Here is an 18596-nt window from a genome sequence, read left to right on the forward strand (position 1 = left end):
TTGGTGGTACATACGAGTTCTACAGTTTGCCCTTCCAGGCAATGCAATATTTAAAATTATAAGACAAAAATTATACCTAGTATAATGTTCAAAAAGTATTTAGATTTATGTACAGTCAAAAGCACATCAAGTCATAGTGGTTAATGCAGATTAACCACTATGCCGCGGCAATAGCGGCGAGTTTGCAATTAATTTTGGTAGGTCGATGTGCTGTGTGACTGTACAACAAAATGCATTTCACTTACGAAAGTTAGTTACTCAACAATACAACAACAAACAAATTAATTACAACATTAATACATATAATTTTGTGGGCTGTATGTGTTTTAGTCAAATCGCCTATGTTGTAGAATACAAGTGAAGTAAAATTACAACACAAATATCTTGCAGAAAATGACACAATGGGGTAAACAGCTCCTAGACCTCACCTATCCGGCCACGTCCATGTTTTCCGGACGTCATTTCAACGCGACCATACGTTCTACATTCGGCGACGTCCATATTGAAGATCTGTGGCTCCCTTACTTCACTGTTACCACCGATATCAGTTCCAGCTGTATGAGGATACATAGGCATGGTAAGTCATGTTTGTCAAGTTTTTGGCTTTTTGTTATAGGTCAAGTTTATACAGGTGTAACAAATTCAGCCAGTCACAACAGCACATCAAGTTACCCTGCATGAACACCTATGGCGCGGTAATAGCGGCGAGTTTGCAATGAATTTGTGTAGGTTGATGTGCTGTTGACTGTACATACGTAGTGGTAATATACGGTGATTTAGGTAGATCTTTTATGTGACGTTTCAATTGAATATCAGTAGTTCCATAACGGTAGCTTGAAAGTATGTCTACGTATTCGTCATGCCGGTTTTGCACTCGGAAAATGGTTCGCCAGATTTTGCGGTTTCGACGTACATTGCTGGTTTTACTTTGCAGTCAAAAAAAGTTATCAAACAAACTACTCAATGTATGTTGATTCGCGCGTCCTAATGACAATTTTTTTCGAGTGTTTATATTAATTTTAAAGTTCACATAAAGGAATCTAGCCGAGGTACCGTATGTTAGCACTTTAATTTCCACTTAAGTAAATATTCTACCCAAATTGGTGGTCCATATTCCATGGTACTCTGTAAATACAAATTGGGAAGACATTATGATTTTAAGGTGATGGTTTTTAAAACAAGGATTTCAGTTGTCAAAAGTTGTGGAAAGAATCACGTTCTTTATGGTTATTTCTACTGATTTAATTTATTTTGTTTTTAAGATGAAAAACTTCGTGTACCATTACAGAGTGCATAAAGTTTATAATCCACAATCCATCTCAACGCAATATCAGCGATGGATTGTGGAAAATTATGATAAATCGTTAAATAATATTTTTTTAACAGATTAAACATGTGCCACTGGTGGGCTAAAAATTACATGAATCTCTCTTTGAATCCTAAAACAAAAGTTATATAACCTAAACAGAAATAATCATAAAAATATCGAATTTTTCCATTGAATCATATTCACCTAACACAACACATTCATGGACAGGATTGGTTATTGTTTTTTTTTTTAATGTTGTACCTTTCGTTGCACTTTTACTAACCCAAAAGAAGATTTGATTCAATGTTGTGTTCATGCATTTCTATGTCGGAAATATATAATAGCAGTTTATAGAAATGCATGGTAAATGATCTATATGGTATATTTCTGTGATGTTGTGTTTAAAAATTACGTTTTACTGAAAAAAAAAATCGCTTATGTTTCTCGATGATTTAGTTGAGAAAAACATACAATAAAATGTTTCCTATTTTTTTGTAAGGTGTCGTATTTATTGTGGGTTTTGAATGGGTGCCATACCAACCGAATGCTCACTTTATTCCTAGTCCGGCTGATCCACCAATGACGGGCCAGACGCTATGGCCAGCCAGTGCTCGAAAATGGAGATAGAATGAGCATTCGCTCGTTTACATATTGTCTGCTTTAAACTGGTTAATTTGAACAACTAATTGAAAAGTATACAAGGCGTATAGTTTTTGAATCTGTTCATTTCGGCAAAGATAAACTAGGAAGTTTCATTTTTAAACGCACCCCATATCACTTGTAACGCCCAAAAGTACATTTTATTATAATTTAATTTGTAGTTTTTCACTTCTGTCTGCCGACCAGATGTCAGAAGGTTTTTATAACATTCGTTTTTATAAGGGACAAAGTTGAAGCTAGTGTCTTTTCAATTCTGCGGATTGGTCTATGGCATCATATGGTGATAATATCTATGGTGGCAGAGACTTTAGGCTAGTACAATACTGATAGTTTTGCATTGGGGAAATATATTGAGACGTATTATTATATAAGACAATTTTTCTTTTCCGAATATCCATAAAAAACAGTATATTAATTTTTTTAATAGCTTATGTGGTCTAAATGTCTAAGACTTTGTCTAATGGCTGAACTTCTTGGATTTCATTTTTTTGGTAGCACGTTTATTTGTTATGTTCTGCAACCGAGAGTAAATACAACTCTCTGAGATTCAAATATAGAGATATAATAAATTTTCAATAAATATACGATTCCGACTGTTTATGAAGTATTGTCAAGGTGATAACTAAATTCAAATTACGGTTGAGTAGTAATTTTCCTTGTGCAATACCTATACAGCATTGTACTGAAGTTAGATTGAGACGTGACAAACCCTATCGAACACATCTCAGTTCGTGTTATTTAGTCCGCTACAGTGTTATTTTTACAACCACACTCACTTGCATCTCCGAGTTTGTGTATGTCTTGTTGATATAATATATGTTTATTTATATATGTATGATTTTGTATCCCCCAAAGATTTGCTATAACGAAAAAAAAAGTCCAAATTGTACAAATCCGACATTTTGCTTCTGGGGTTGCCATTACGAAAAAAAAGTGCTTGTGATTGGTTTACCAAATAACGCTTTTAAATTGAAAATATTTTTTTAACGGTGCGTATCACAATGTCGGGTTGGATGTGATTTTTTAATTTTAATTTTTACTGAAATGGTTGTATGTAATGCATAATTCATCAGTAATATCATTTTAATGTAATATGCATGAGTGTGGTTTTAGTTCATCCATTTTCTATGTTTCATTCCATCAGAGTAGTAGTGTTTGGTTGGGAATGCTTCACTGATATTGTTTCATATAGTGTTACAGGTGTTAATATATTTTTTATGTTGGAAACATAATTTCTATGTCAAATATATATTTATATATTAATATTCGTGAAAGTACAAAATTCTATGATTTCACACAATGTGGATTAATATTGCGCTACGTTCTATTTTGATAAATTTTCGCTTAATAATTACTATTTCGGACGAGTAACATAAAATCCTCGCACTTTTCCATAAACAAGATGCACAACTTTAACAAAGTCGCCGTACCTATTACAAATTGATTTGCTGTTAAAATTGATTTCTTCAATTTTTAGTAATTGGCAGCCCCAACAGACCAAAACAAGTATGTTTTGATGTTGTTGTTTGATGAAGTTCAAAATGACGCCCGCCTGTGATCGAAATGAGACATTTCGTTCGAATCCTACTCGCGCCATATATGATGTCGGTATTCGTTAAAGTCATGTCAGAAGTCTTGAAGTGGCTTGAATTAATTCTGACACCAGTGTTACTAATAATGGTCCACCACGTAACTCGGCGTCAGGCTCCATAATCAAAATTATGAATAAAAAAATACTATTAAGAAATGATGACCCCAAAAAGCAATGTATATAAAGGTTGATCATAATATCAGTGAAGTATTTTACATTCATCACAATAACACTGTAATTACATCATTAAGTTCATATGTGTCCTGACGGGTACGTCCCTCGTGTCCACTAGCATGTAATGCATGACCAATACTGTAGCCAGGACTATGTCACTGTATCTTATGTCAGTAGTTTTTATACATTTAGGTTTCACAGGTTTGAAAATAACTGTTGTTGATTTTGGGTTGGTAAAATTATATCCTCCATCAAAATCTCAAGGTTTCTTAATGTCTCGCTTTCCCACGATCATTAATTTTTCCTTTCCATGGACTGTGTTTTCTTGTTTCACATTTACGAAATATCACAAGATTTATTTTGCAACCATTTTAACTTTTCCCAATCGAAGGCGGCGTAACTGTTAAAAAAAAAACAAATTTGTTACTGGCTGATTAGATAAACACGCCTCGCGTTTAAAGCAAGAGAATTAAAAAATATTAAAATTCGAACGTTCGTTAACGCATGTCGCGCACTGCAGGTTCTCTGTGGCGCTACATTCGCGCTTCCATGTCCCTGAGCGGATACATGCCGCCGCTGTGCGACCCCCTAGACGGCCACCTCCTATTGGACGGAGGTTACGTCAACAACCTGCCAGGTAAACCAATCACAATGCACTATTTATATGTGTGCGTCGTGCGTTCGCTAAATCCGATCAATTGGCTGCAAGTTCAGGGTGTAGTATAGATAGATATGAGTGTAAATGTTTTGGAAATTTTAAATTTTTGCACACTAATGAACACGCCCATTTCTTTTTCCTTTCATTGCTTCGTTACACAAAACTAAAAAAGTATCAATAACTATTTAATATAAATGAACAACGTATATAAACTAATCAGTGTTTATTACTATATAATTTCGTATAGGTGTTAATACAATTAGATTTTGTAGTTGATTTTTATTTTAGCATACATGTTATTAATATTTTTCATGATTACGAGTCAAGTCATCCACGACTTTTTATCTAACACCAGTGGTCAGTGTTGGAAGCAGTTTTTTTCATCTATTAATATCCATACGGCAAGAATTCGAGCAGATTTACAGGCATTTGCCTCCGCGTAAAGTACGAAACCGAAGGTTATGCATTATTTTTATGTGCGTCTACAATAACTATAGAAGCAGCGGTGGTGGTTAAGACGCCCGCCTGTGGATCGAAAGGTCCCAGGTTCGAATCCTACTCGTGCCACATGAGTTTGTATACAAAACTGACTCACATATAGTAATTTTCATCGACCAACACTTGCTTCCGGTAAGGAAAACATCGTGAGGAAACCTGCACACTGGTTGATTATTATTAACTTGTGTGTGAAATGGAGAAGGCAATGGCAAACCACTCCATTAATAATGCCAAGAAAGTTGTTGTATGTGTTTCATTTCACGTAATGACCACGACCCTGAAGACTGAGGAATACGACTATGAAGAAGAATAATAACGATATCAAACAATGTATTAGCTTGGCCCGCACTGAAACCAAGATAATGTTTACTCGCGTCCTATGGTGCGTTTAACACTCAACATAGTTTTTATTATCATTATCAAGCAGCGGGGTCGTAGAACCTTGGCTCTTTTGAACTTAACCCCCCCCCCTCCCCCCGCTTTGCTCATACACACCGGGTTTTCTGAGGAAGGACTGTATGAGCGTCAGTATGCCACCGGCTGTACGGTCCTTGCGACTGTCGCCATATTTCCTCCGGTTCAGCAGCAGTAAAGGTCGACGTAGCGACCAACTGCAAGAAGGCTTCGATAAAAAAAAACAGAATGTCACCTGATGCGAAGTGCCTGTAGTCCTCCAACTCTTGCAGCTCCAAAGAAGTCCAGTCGCTTACCAGCCAACGTGTCGCAGTCACTCGTGATGTGCTTCATAGACTTCACTATTTCCATACAAAGCCTGTACAAAGGGCAATACGTTCTCATAAAATCGTTGTTAACTCGACCCGACCACTCAGACATTTTAGCCATTTTGCAAACCTAATGGCTCTATTCCCAAATTGAAGCCCGTTCTGGCATCCAACAATTTTAAGCTATGTACTCTGCCTTCCGTCCTCGAGGCACAGCTCAACAGCATATATAAATAACTATATTAGGACAAATCACACAGATTGAGCTAGCCCCATAGTAGGTTCGAGACTTGTGTTATGGGATACTAACTCAACGATACTATATTTTATAACAAATACATATATATTACAAACATCCAAGACCCGGGCCAATCAGAAAAAATCATTTTCCATCATGACCCGACCGGGGATCGAACCCGGGACCTCTCGGTTCAGAGGTAAGCACTTAACCACTGCGCCACCGAGGTCGTCAAACTATGGTTGTGATTAACTAATTAATCCGTTAAAAAATCATGTGACATGTATCGCATAAGGCACAACGAAAATAAAACTCGCCCGTGTTAATTTTGACCGAATACCAATTACCTACGTCACTTAAACCATATTTTGTAGCGAATCTAAATTGAACAATTAGAATGTCAAAACATTTACACTCAATAATGGTAAGTAATGGCAACCTTCGCGGCAACCTTTGACCCCGGAACAACGCTAACGCAACCCATCAGGTCGTCTCTGGAGGTACTGCAGGGCGTCGATGAGCATCGCTGGTATATTCCCACCAATTTGCGACCCGCAGGACGGACATTTACTCTTGGACGGGTGCTATGTCAATAATGTACCAGGTACGTGTGTTTTTAAATAGGTTAGAAGTAATTGTAACGTTAAACTATATTTTTAATTATTAGGTTGGAAAGAAATCTAACGTTAAACGATATTTTTAAAAGAAAATATATATAGTGGAAAATTAAATAGAAAATTAATTATTAACATGAATTAGGTATTAATAATTAATTTATTATTTCATTTTCCACTATATTAGTTTTCTTACAATAAATATTAGAGCTAAGTAGCTATCATTTAAACGGTTATTCGGTTAAACGGTTAGTTAGTTAGTAATCTATTCATTTAAACGGTTATTTTTAAACATCAAATATCAACAATCGCACAGGACTATATATCTGAAATAATAGACAAAAAACATTTTATTCTACTATTTCTGATAAATCAAGTTTTACTTTCATGCTAAAATAAATCTTACCTTCATTTTCCGATTTGATGACATACAAACAATATTGATATGGACCGCAGGTGAGGCACAAACATTGTTATATGATGCAAACACAGGTATATACTTTAAAAATAGTATAAACTTTATCTAATATACATTAGATAAAAATATATGATTTTTTAACTTTATTCAAAACTCGTAGAACAAAGGTTGATATTTGTCTGCATTCTAGTCTTGTAATGTAATCGATGTTTTTACAAAACGCTGTATATGTTAATATCTGTGCATTCAGATATATTATACGAGAAAGTTATTTATTTTAATCTTTTATATGATGACAAATTATATTATACATATTTCAGCGGACGTAATGCGATCGTTTGGTGCTAAGCATATTCTTGCGATCGACGTGGGCTCGCAAGACGATGTAGATCTCACGAATTATGGCGACGACCTGTCCGGATGGTGGCTTCTATGGAAGAGGTATGTTGATAAAAAGTTGTATTTCTTGGCCATACTGACTTTGGACCTGTTGTTGATCAAGTTAAGTTTACGCTCTGATACATGTAACGCATTCATAATTATTACAGGAAAGTAGAATAGTTTTCAAGGTCATAGTCAACAGCACATCGACCTACCCAAATTCATTGCAAACTCGCAGCTATTGCCGCGCCATAGAGTTTCATGCGGGATAACTTGATGTGGTGTTGACTGTACAATAAGATTGTTGTCTGTATCATGCCATTATTCAGTCATATATTGCATACATAGTACATATGTTACACTATGTTATACGAATTCAATATATTAATTAGAGTTTTTACAGTCTTGGGCTCTTAAATCATGCTGTAACTTTTCAGATGGAACCCTTTCACGTCTCCGGTCAAGGTGCCCAATTTGCCGGACATACAGAGTCGTCTAGCTTATGTGTCTTGTAACCGACAATTAGAGGTATATATATATATTAATCATATTATGTCATGTTCTATATAGGACGAATATAAGATCATAATAACCGAACTATATACATTTTTCATAGATATATTCTTTTTGTTGCACTATTATGGGCAGTTATATATCGTGGAACGGTGAAACTGAATTAGTTTCCAAAGAAATATATATTAAAAAATGGTTTTTCCCATAAGGACTTAAAAGTATTTTTCTCTCTCCCTATATGACACGACCTTTACCTTGTATTTTATTTCATCTATAAATGCCCTTGGCTTGTCTTTCCCTCATATAGCTTCATAACATAACAGTCGATATAAAATCTTTCTAGGAAGTAAAAAATTCAGACTATTGCGAATACATTCGACCACCGATCGACGCGTACAAAACATTGCAATTCGGTTCGTTCGACGAGATACGCGAAGTTGGGTACAGACACGGCGCGGCCTACTTCGAGGGGCAGAGGAGGGGCGGCGGCGGGGGGGTGAGCGGCGCTGCTAATGAGGGGAGGAAGTCTGAGGCACAACCTTTACTTACCGAGTAAGTGCTTGTACTTTAGCACGGTTTTAAGAATTTTTATACTAGTGTGTGTGTGAGCAAATTATTAGGATATAGCTAAAAAATAAGTAACAGATCGGTTAACATCAGACAGGGAGAAGAGGAGGAGACTGACATGCTGTACCGACCCCACGACGGCCTCGGTGGCGTAGTGGTAAAGTGCTTGCCTCTGAACCGAGAGGTCACGGGTTCGATCCCCGGTCGGGTCATGATAAAAAATTATCTTTTTCTGATTGGTTCGGGTCTTGGATGTTTATCTACATATATATTAAATAAAATAAAATATAGGTTTCCGGGGCTTGGTATTAATGACTCTCAAACTTGAAGTTGAGTTGGAATCTTTTTCGCTCTTACTGTTATTTTGTGTTAACTTTATGAATTATCCAATTATTTGTTATTTTTCTTACTTCTCTTTAAACAGACAAGCTTCTTAGCATTTTACATGCGAGAATATGTAAATGGTCTATAGACTCTAAGTTAGAAATTGCATTGTTATTTAAGACTGTATGTTCTCCGAACAAAATAAAATAAAAATAAATAAATAAATAGTATCGTTGAGTTAGTATCCCATAACACATGTCTCGAACATTGGGGCTAGCTCAATCTGTGCTCAATTGATTTGTCCTAATATATTTATTTAAAGTGGGATAAGGATAGGCTGATGATGTCGTTGGTTGTGTAAGCAAACAAGAATGCGGCCTTTCTGATGCATGAACTGGTCGCCGCAGCGGACATCTGCAACACCAGGAGATACATATTGATACATTAGGGAATATTGACAACAACTGAACAACTTTCGCGACTCTTTCTCACTCATTTCTATTGTCTCGAGTGAAATAGCACATCGTCGATATCACTCGTGTAAATTGTATTGGAAAGTAAAGAACGATATTCTTGGCTTTAGTGTCAAGTACGATTGTGTAGTTGAAGTAGTGTATTAAGTTCATATGCAAGGCCACTGTTAAGTAAAGTTCCACTCCTAACAAAAGAAGGAAGGAGCGCGCGAAGGGGCTACCTACTCGAAAAAAATAAACACTACTCACTTAACACTTGCAGTACCTATTTAACACGTGACACTAATCAGTGTTTGATCACATAATGACATTTCTGTCATCATACTCCTGTCTCACAGCAAAACAATTGGTTCACAGCTACACGTTCACGGACCTAGCGCAGATGGTGTGTTCGGTCCGCACCGGCCACGACATGGACGAGTCCCCGTCGTCCTCGGACTACGAGGAGGACCAGAGGCACTTCGAGGGGTACGCCTCGGAGCCCAGCGGTGGGATTCTAGAGGTCAGTATACTTGTAGAGTGGGCTTCAAGGTCAATTCTGTCATTGTGGTTCGTGTGCCATGAAAATGTAAATATAAGTAGAATAGACCCCCTAGTTTAACTCGTGAAAATATGACGGAAGGAACGGAAGACGATGTGAAGAATAACTAAATCAAATCATTTATTCAGAAATTAAAACTTAACAGGCACGTTATATTCCAAATTAAATAATATTTACCACAAACTACTAAAAAAATGGCGACCGGTTTGATTACTTCAAAGAATTTTCATGCAGTGAATATTCTTGAAAACAATGAACTCACGTAGTGTTTATCACACGTCAAGAATTAGTGACATCTTGATAATTTTTTATTTACTTTATCGGTTCCATATGTATGTTAAAACTTCACTGAAACTAACCTTAGGATTAGAATTTCTCTGTTTAATCCTTCGAGCACCGGAACGAGGTGATTTGTATATTCTATTTCAATTGATTCTAGGAATATATATTTCTAGAGCAGGCGACAAATCTGTTTGTATCTCTCATTATCTTATTAATTTCGCGGTTAAAGTTGGCATTTATGTATTTCGCAGACAGTACAGATAATAATAGGTAATTGTTCACTTTACAGCCTGTTCTGGAGATAGTGTTTTTGTACATAAGCTAAATTTTCACAATGCGTAACACTAACTTATTCACAAATAAAAAAAAAAGGAGATTATCGACTTTCTATACTTGTCTTATTAGCTGATCGGTACATCTGTACGTATGTACAAAAAAATAAAATAAAAAAGCTTTTAAAAAATTTGAACAAAAATTTATAAAAGGATATATTGACATTCTATATTAACTTTGTTTAGCTAACGATACATTATGTATATGAAATTATTTGTTTTTTTTTGTTACAAATTTGGATCTATTTCTTCTCACACTGTGAAAATTTTGCTGGTGTTTAAAAAGTATTAAACTATTTTTCGTTGTAGAAGGGAAGGTGTTACATATATGTATACTTTTTAGATATTTGTATTTTCAATTGTAATTAGTATTGAATTGAATACTGTCATATTGTAAAATCTCAAGGTTGATTGAGGTCATAAGCGCAAACTGGCCTAACACAATATTTCATATATATATATATATATATATTCTTAGATTGTTCGTATAATGAAAATTGATTTCTAATGAAAATGCACAAATTAGTCTTAAGTTCAGGCTACTTTTGCGCTGATGGCCTCATTTAAGGCGGTTGGTATAATCCTTGTATTCTTTTGTATCTCAATTTATGGGTTCATCTTCTTTTCGATTATGTTTATTGCTAACACTGGTGTCAGATTTTATTCAAGTCGCATAAAGGCATCCAACATGACTTTTACGACTACCTACCGCGTCTATTGGCAAGTAATGGGTTCATATAATGTTGGTATTGGTTTGTAGATGTCTTCCAGCGTAGAGGACGGCGCGGCGTGGATCAGTGACACAGAACTGGTGCGCAACACGTACTGAATGCACGCTAGACAGTTTCACACGGTTTTCTATTATTTTTTTTTTACTTTGTCGGTCGTCAGCACTGGGTCTGGTGGTGGTTTTTTTATTTTATTTATATATATTTTAAACTTTTTTGTACAAATACAATTACTTAAAGTCCGTTTGCGTGATATAGATAAATGCTATTTGGGTGCAGAAAATATATGTATGTGCTTATATTATATTTTAGTTTTTTAACTGATCTGTGGACTGCGGAATATTACTCTGATGTTATCATGCCGGAATTGCGTTCGTCAAAACGATGATTTTGCCAACGTCAAGGTTGACATTGACTCGGTATGTAGTATGTCATAATATCAATATTGAAACACGGTTCAGTGTGTAACCTAAAATATAAGTGTACCTATATAAATATATTATATATAAATACGGATATGGGGGAGAATAAATAAAAATTATAAGTAGATATTATTATTTTGTATACATTTTGTCAACATGTCGTTTTTTGACATTGACAATGACAGGAGTTCTATAGCATGATAAACAAAAACGAAGAAAACTAGACGACAGACTAGAGTACCCATATGATAGAGATGTTCATACAACTTCCCGGCCTGTTTTATACAAAAGCGGCAAATTGACGTTGTTCAATTGAGCAGACGGTGAATGAAAAACAAATGTTACCCACGGATCAGTTGATAAAAATAAATATATATATATCACTATTATTAATTAATTTATTGTATAATATTGTGAGCATATTGCATGTTTCTGGCAACTCTTTAACTTTAGGCACAAAATTACAATTTCAATTTGTCTTTATGTCTAACACCAGTTATAAAAGTCAATTTATCACAATGTATGTAATTGTAATTATTATATATAAATTTTCTTCTGTTGTCAAACGGTATTAGGTGTTTTTTAAAAATATATATGTAATGCTTTTTTGTTTCTGTAAATATTTTATGTACCTACTGTCACTTGCATTTTCTATCTATATACGCATTTTCTATTGTTTATTGTCACATGGCCCACTTGCATTGGCTAACGGGTTACCTCCTCCCTATCCTCCTATTCCTCACGGCTAAGAGTTACGGTCATTAAGTGGAATGAAACACACACGACTTTCTTTACTTAACGAGTTTATCGCGTCAACATGCAAGTGGGCCCGGAAATTAACCACGCCTAGTTTAAATTTATCGTTTTTAGATGTCATGATTACTGGGTATGTCAAATATAATTAACGATTTGCCGGTGTTCATGGGCTGTGATTGCTTACCATCAGGCAACTCGCATGCTGGTTTGCCCACTACAACTTTTTTCAATTATTAAAATTTTGTAGCTCCCTACGTTTGGTTTTGACTAGGCATTTAAATGTAATACCTATCACTTAATAATTTTATTTCTGAATAACTGTGAACTAAATTCGATATAAGTCGATATTTTCTTTTGACGTTTTGAATCGTATCTTCAAGCAACCAAAGTTTTTATAAATCATAGCACGGTACCCCTTAGCTGTTTTATTTTCACAACTTTACATTAGATTTACATACAGATATAGAATCCATTTTGAATAAAGAACATGATATAAGAATTCTTTCAATGTTTCTGTTTTTTATAACCAAGCTGATTTTCACCAATCAACTGTCGGTTTGATAACATGAGCAGAGATATGCTCTTGCTTAACGAAATTCTGTACGACACTCCATATTATGCTTTGCTGGATGACGGATCTCAGTATTATGTCATTAAAACTCCATTGGATATTGCAGGAAAGCCGGCGCACGCGCCGCGTCGGCGGCTCCCTGTCTCTGTCAGAGGACGAGATAGACTCGGAGGCTGAGATGTACGACCCGCTGAACAAACGCGGCGGGAGGTGAGACCCGACGTTGCACGATCTGTGCAAGGCTTTATACGAGTACGTACTCACTGAGAGTTGCAGTGAGTAATTGTGATTGCGAGGTAGATAAATCTTAGTTTGTTCCGGTTAGATCACGAAGCAAAAATAAAGAGGACACGCCTTATTGCCAGCTAACAAGTGCGGCATACGCGGGGTCGAGGCAGACGAGTGGGGTGAGCGGTTTCGCCATGGCTCCGCCCCTGGAAAACGTTATGAGCGTTCTTTTGCAAGACGTTTGTGCAAATTTAATTGTAGCTGTGCGTAAGTTGACACACCTTACTTCTTTATATTTGGTCCGTGGATTATATATACCTAGTCGATGTATAGTTTTCGTCTTGGTTCGTTAGCTTTGTATACAACAGCTTTTGTATTTGTAGCGTATGTGTAAACGTGGATGAAATCACGGGAAAAAGCTATACTAGCAAAATGTTAAGTGATGTTTAGACTCTTTTGGGTACATTTTAGTAAATGGTGCAATAGAGAATGAATTGATAGTTTGTTTTTATTTATTTAATTCCAAACATTTATATAGTTTGTCAACTTTATCACAATGATGCTTCCAAGTGAAATTTTTATCGTTATTTTTGTTTGTGCTGATGTTAAAAATGAGGGGGAAACGTAGGGAGATATTTGAAGAATCTCCATAGATTTTTAAATATATTTAGTGTTTGCATTAAATATTAGGTTTTCAATTAATTGTGCCAAAGGCACAATTTTGTTTTGTAAGTTACGGTGTATTTACAATTTTACCAGTTAAAACAATATGTTTGTGCTACATTTATGCACAAGATTATACCTAACATTGTAAAAAAGCTATTGTATCATATTATAGCTATCTTAGTTTAGATCTTTAGTATTATGTACATAAGTACCTATGTATTCCGAAGTATGCTGTGATTATAGTGAAATTATTTACCTTGTAAGCATTATACCGTTTTTAAACCCGAGCGTAAACCGGGCGTAAGCCCACCTCAGTTTGATATAGATCTTAAGCTGGAGTATTGAAAAATTGTCAAAGTGGCAAAAATCGAGATTATTTTGCTAAAGATGCCATACCTACGCTTACAGTCTGACTACAAAGATTAGAAACTACAGTCAACAACACGTCAAGAACCTCTATGTTGCGGTAATAGCGGCCAGTTTGCAATGAATGTGGGTAGGATGATGTGCTGTTGACTGTACATGAGAGCGTTGTCGTCTTGTCTGACAACACTGGGTGTTTATCAACCAATCTTGACCATTATACTTGGTATTTTTATATAAAAAAATGTAGTTCGTTAAAACTCCGTTTTTTACTCTATTTAGACAGACTATATATCCTTTTGTTTTCCATATTCATAAATTTTATTTATGAAAAACATTATTATGTGTGGAATTATTTGAATTAATAGAAAATCATTTGTAGAATCACCTGTAGATTATAAAAAAATATTAAATATTGCACACCAAATCTGATGTCACCTGATTAAAGTCATATTACGGTAATATCAATTAGCAATAGATGTAGTTCTTTTTTTAATTGCACATTATCGTATGTACTTAATATTAAAATGATACCTTTTAGATATAATAAATATCAATGCAAATACGTTAATGTTATTTTTAAGAATTTGTGAACAATATGCTAAATGGCGATATATCAAACCATTAATAATTACGATATAGGGATGACGAAGTAATGATTATTTATGTTCTTCAGGCAGATTTTATTAAAACATTAGGTATGTATTTTTCCCCTTTTATGCTTCTTAAAGTCAGGAGAGAAACAGAGTTGAAATGGCACATGCCCTCATACATATCACTCCCCCAACTTAAAAAAAAATATGTCTAAATATTTTTCAGTAGATGTTGCCCGGAGCTTCGCTCCCGTAGGAATTTTGAAATAAAATATAGCAATCTTGGATAATGTACCTTTCTAATGGTAAAATAATTTTTAAAATCGGTTCGGTAGTTTCGGAGATTACCCTCCTCAAACATAAACGCATACTCATAAACGCTTACCTCTTTATAATAATAGTATAAAAAATTATGAACTGAGTAAATTTTATCCGATCGTCATCCTTATACTATATAGAGATGTATCCTATAATTTGAATAATTTGTATTTTTTTATTTTGTCAAAATAATAGAATATTTTTGATGTAGGTATGTGAATGTATGCACGACTGATGATATAGCTTTAAGGCTGCCAGTAAGGCACAAAATGTAAACCAAACATTAGCTCAATTAGATGTATTTTGTTTAATTTCAACTAATAAATAAATGCTTACGTACATTTTACTTTTTATTTAAATAAAAGCCTCATGAAAGAAAAAATATTTTATTAATTAGATTTTACAGCATCGATTAAAACATACACCGATATAAATTTATTCGATCCGGAATAGAACTCATTAAATCAAAAATCTAAATCAAAACTGCGCCCACACAGCGATTACAACATTATATAACATTTGCTGTTTTTATTAATCTTTCTATAAACACTGTGTGAGAGCGACGAATTAAGAACCTTATAGAAGTCTGTTAAAATAATAGCAGCGAATATCATAAAGCGATAAAATTTAATGCCGATAAGGCTTCTTGTGGATGGCGTATATCAAACGCGCCTTTAACTCGTGGAGTCTGCGCAAGTAACTATGTACATTTATGACAAGAGCGTTATCACCATAATCATTCTTGATAGTTTCCACCTTTTCAATGCTCATTGTTCTATAATTGTGTCCAGTTTCCAAGCCAAAACTACTGGTTTCCGTCGTCCCGTCCCAGTCTTCGTGATATCTGATTTTAATGCTCTTCACATTCTTGTCCAAATTCAGCCTGAGATTATATCGGATATCTGGTATATCGCACAAATTCATAAGGACTTGCATAGCTCCGAGTTGCAGAACAGGCTTGTTCGGCGTATGACACAACTCCACAAGCCTCCGTGGCAGCCTCATGCATTCTTTAGCTCTCCATTTAGACCGCGTCGTCAAAGTAGTATAGGCCATCAGATTTACCGCGCTTATGATCACTTCTATGTTTTTACTCATGAGATACGGCCTCAAATAGAACGTTATATCGTATTCGTCTGCGAGGATCTTTCCTATGTCGTCTTTGCACAGTTGGGTCATGCAGTCCATAGCCGCGCTGACGATTTTGGGATCACGGTCTGTGAATAAACTCAGCATTATTTGAAAGGCGTTTGCTTTGAGCTGCCGAGTCGGGTCCCAAGCGGCGAGGTTGGCCAGCGTCTGAAGATGCAGGAGCACTATACTCGAGTGTTCATTTTTTACTACTTTCAGAAGATCTTCTATGACTTTTTCGTTTTTCATGATGAGCTCGCAGGAGCATCTGTCTCGTGATAATGTTCTTAGGGTTGCAGCTGCGACGTACCTTATTTCCTTCCGGTCCCTCACTATAATATACAAGAGGTTATCAATAATGACTGGTCTCGACATAATCTGCTTCCTGCCTTGATAATATGTGGCTAGAAGCGTCAAGATGAGGCAGATTTTCTCCCTGATGACCGGATCCTTGTGGTCCATCAGATCTATGAGTCGATACACGACGTGAAGTTTCAGCAGAAATAATGCATTTTCTGATATTTGTACCTGGAAGAGGTGATTTTAAATACTTTGATATCATTTTTCGCTTCGATACTCTCAGGGATAACTATGACATAGAACACGACATGAAGCGTATCTTTCTTGTATATAAGTACCTATATGCCCATATAATATTCTTAATGCCATAATAAGCAACATTACATAAAATGTAGATGATTTATTTGTTTACCACTTAAGATTTGATCAGAGACACCAATCGACCAATAAGTACATCATAATTGCCGAAGACGTGCGATATGCAGGATAAAAAGCGGGAAAGCAAACCCGAGGACGCTCTATAGCGGCAACTAGTAAAACGCTGAGAGTACCTACGTGTTAAAATCATCAAAACTATACCTAATACAAAATGTACCTATAGCTTGTAGTTGGACCAAGCAACCTTCGGAGTGTACCAGCTCTCTAATTATGAAATGGATGTGAGAGAGTGTTAAAATCATAAAAATTATGAACCTGATCCAAAACAGAATGTATAGCTTGCAGCTGGACCAAATAATCTTCAGAATGTAGCTCCCTAATGAGCAGCTTAAGTCCGATGCGACCGAATCCCAGTTTGGCGCGAGTTATGTCCACGTGTGGGGCATAGAGTGAGGGTTGCATGGACGTCATACGCTGGGCTGCGGGTGTCTCTGTAATATATAACATGATCTTAAATAAGACTCATCGCCGGTTGACTATAATCTATCCCTGGAATAACAGGCATCACAACCTAGAATGAAGCGAGCTAAGTACGCTTAAGTGAGAGAGAGAACACTGTTGGTAACTTATCACGTTAAAAACAAAATCGAAAAACTTACCACAATGCGGGTCAAACTCTGACCTCTCCATGGCCTTGTCGACTGCCTTGTTGATCATTCGAGGATTCATGGCACACACCAGCTGAAGATACGAGTTCTTGTGGGGACAAAACATGATTCCTGATTTGTCTTAACTAAGTAAAATTATATCAGCTAACGTCCAAAGCGTGTAAAAAATTTACAAAACTACCTAAATGAAACAAATCTTTCCGTTCTGACAAATGCAACAAAAGTGTTTTTATCTTTGACTTTTTCACTTTTTTTTAAGTTATTTTTTTCATAGACATAAAACCTTTATAGTTTAATATAATCTTAAAAAATTTTGGCATTATGATTTTATATTCCATTCAAACTTTTTTCTTCGACAGAATCGCAGTAACTGGCTTGAAAGAATAAAAGCATCCGACGTTGATAGCTGACGTTCTTTTTCTGAAAACATAAATACCATTTTGCCGGGATGATGCGTTTAGCTATGTGATTTATTTCAACACCAAAATTTTAAGTTTTTGCCGACGGCGATGTAATAGAGCTGATGGCGAGCAGCGGCGGCATGGACGACGAAGAGAAGAAGAAGAAAAAGCTAAATGATGACGTCGTCGTGTTCCTTCGAAAGCGTAGTGAGACCGAGTCGCCGCGGTATACAGCTCGGCTGAAAGGGTATGTGAATCTGCAGCACAAGCGGAAGCGGGCGACAGAGGCGCGCCGGCGGTCGGAGCAGCCAGTGCAGGACAAGGCGAAGAAACCAGACGAGACTAAGGATAAGGATAATGGAATCGATAGAGTGCGAAGTCGTTCGATTTCAAAATCTCGATCTGCAGAGCCTGTGGACAGGTGCGGCAGACGTCGCCGTCGCCGCAGACGCCGCAGCTGCCGCCGCCGTCGCCGCAGACGCCGCAGACGCCGCAGCTGTCGCCGCCGCCGCCGTAGCTGCAGTCGCCGCCGCCGTCGACGCAGCTGCCGCCGTAGACGCCGTCGTCGCCGTCGCAGACGCTGCTAGCGTCGCATTGTAAATTTTGTATATGTCTCAAAATTTTAGTAATAACGTTTTTTTTATGATTTTCTTTTTAATATTTTATGTCATGAATATAATATTTTCGAATTTGCAGTTTTCATGATTGTTTTTTTTTTTTCATGATTTTCTGTTTATCATTAGGATCACTTGACTCTGCTTAGAAATCCATGATATTA

At 36.2% G+C, this 18596-nt stretch overlaps 3 protein-coding genes across 12 annotated transcripts in view; 2 read left to right on the plus strand and 1 right to left on the minus strand.

Annotated features, from left to right (window-relative positions):
- The window catches only part of sws (swiss cheese), a 42192-nt gene extending 26913 nt beyond the window's left edge, over positions 1-15279 (plus strand). For 4 of the 10 annotated variants that reach the window (XM_053745171.1, XM_053745173.2, XM_053745179.1 and 1 more), the window contains 8 exons: positions 391-577; positions 4255-4371; positions 7203-7323; positions 7701-7791; positions 8120-8328; positions 9498-9642; positions 11056-11106; positions 12879-15279. In XM_053745171.1, the coding sequence (XP_053601146.1) occupies positions 391-577; positions 4255-4371; positions 7203-7323; positions 7701-7791; positions 8120-8328; positions 9498-9642; positions 11056-11106; positions 12879-12986 (1029 nt within the window). In that variant the 3' untranslated portion in view covers positions 12987-15279. The other 6 variants (XM_053745174.1, XM_053745177.1, XM_053745178.2 and 3 more) reach the window with 5 other exon arrangements.
- Positions 15280-15312: 33 nt separating this feature from the next.
- LOC128669927 (uncharacterized) lies at positions 15313-17665 on the minus strand. The gene is made up of 3 exons (XM_053745182.1): positions 17409-17665; positions 17065-17240; positions 15313-16599 (listed from the first exon to the last, which is right to left on the minus strand). The coding sequence occupies exons 1-3, from the start codon at positions 17521-17523 to the stop codon at positions 15568-15570; spliced, it is 1323 nt and encodes a 440-aa protein (XP_053601157.1). The 5' UTR covers positions 17524-17665; the 3' UTR covers positions 15313-15567.
- Positions 17666-17817: 152 nt separating this feature from the next.
- On the plus strand, positions 17818-18518 carry LOC128670059 (protamine-2-like). Its single transcript, XM_053745422.2, has one exon. The coding sequence runs from the start codon at positions 17941-17943 to the stop codon at positions 18403-18405; it is 465 nt and encodes a 154-aa protein (XP_053601397.1). The 5' UTR covers positions 17818-17940; the 3' UTR covers positions 18406-18518.
- Positions 18519-18596: the final 78 nt, after the last annotated feature.

The sequence above is a fragment of the Plodia interpunctella genome, chromosome 5 (assembly GCF_027563975.2).
Source record: "Plodia interpunctella isolate USDA-ARS_2022_Savannah chromosome 5, ilPloInte3.2, whole genome shotgun sequence".
Taxonomy (NCBI): domain Eukaryota; kingdom Metazoa; phylum Arthropoda; class Insecta; order Lepidoptera; family Pyralidae; genus Plodia; species Plodia interpunctella.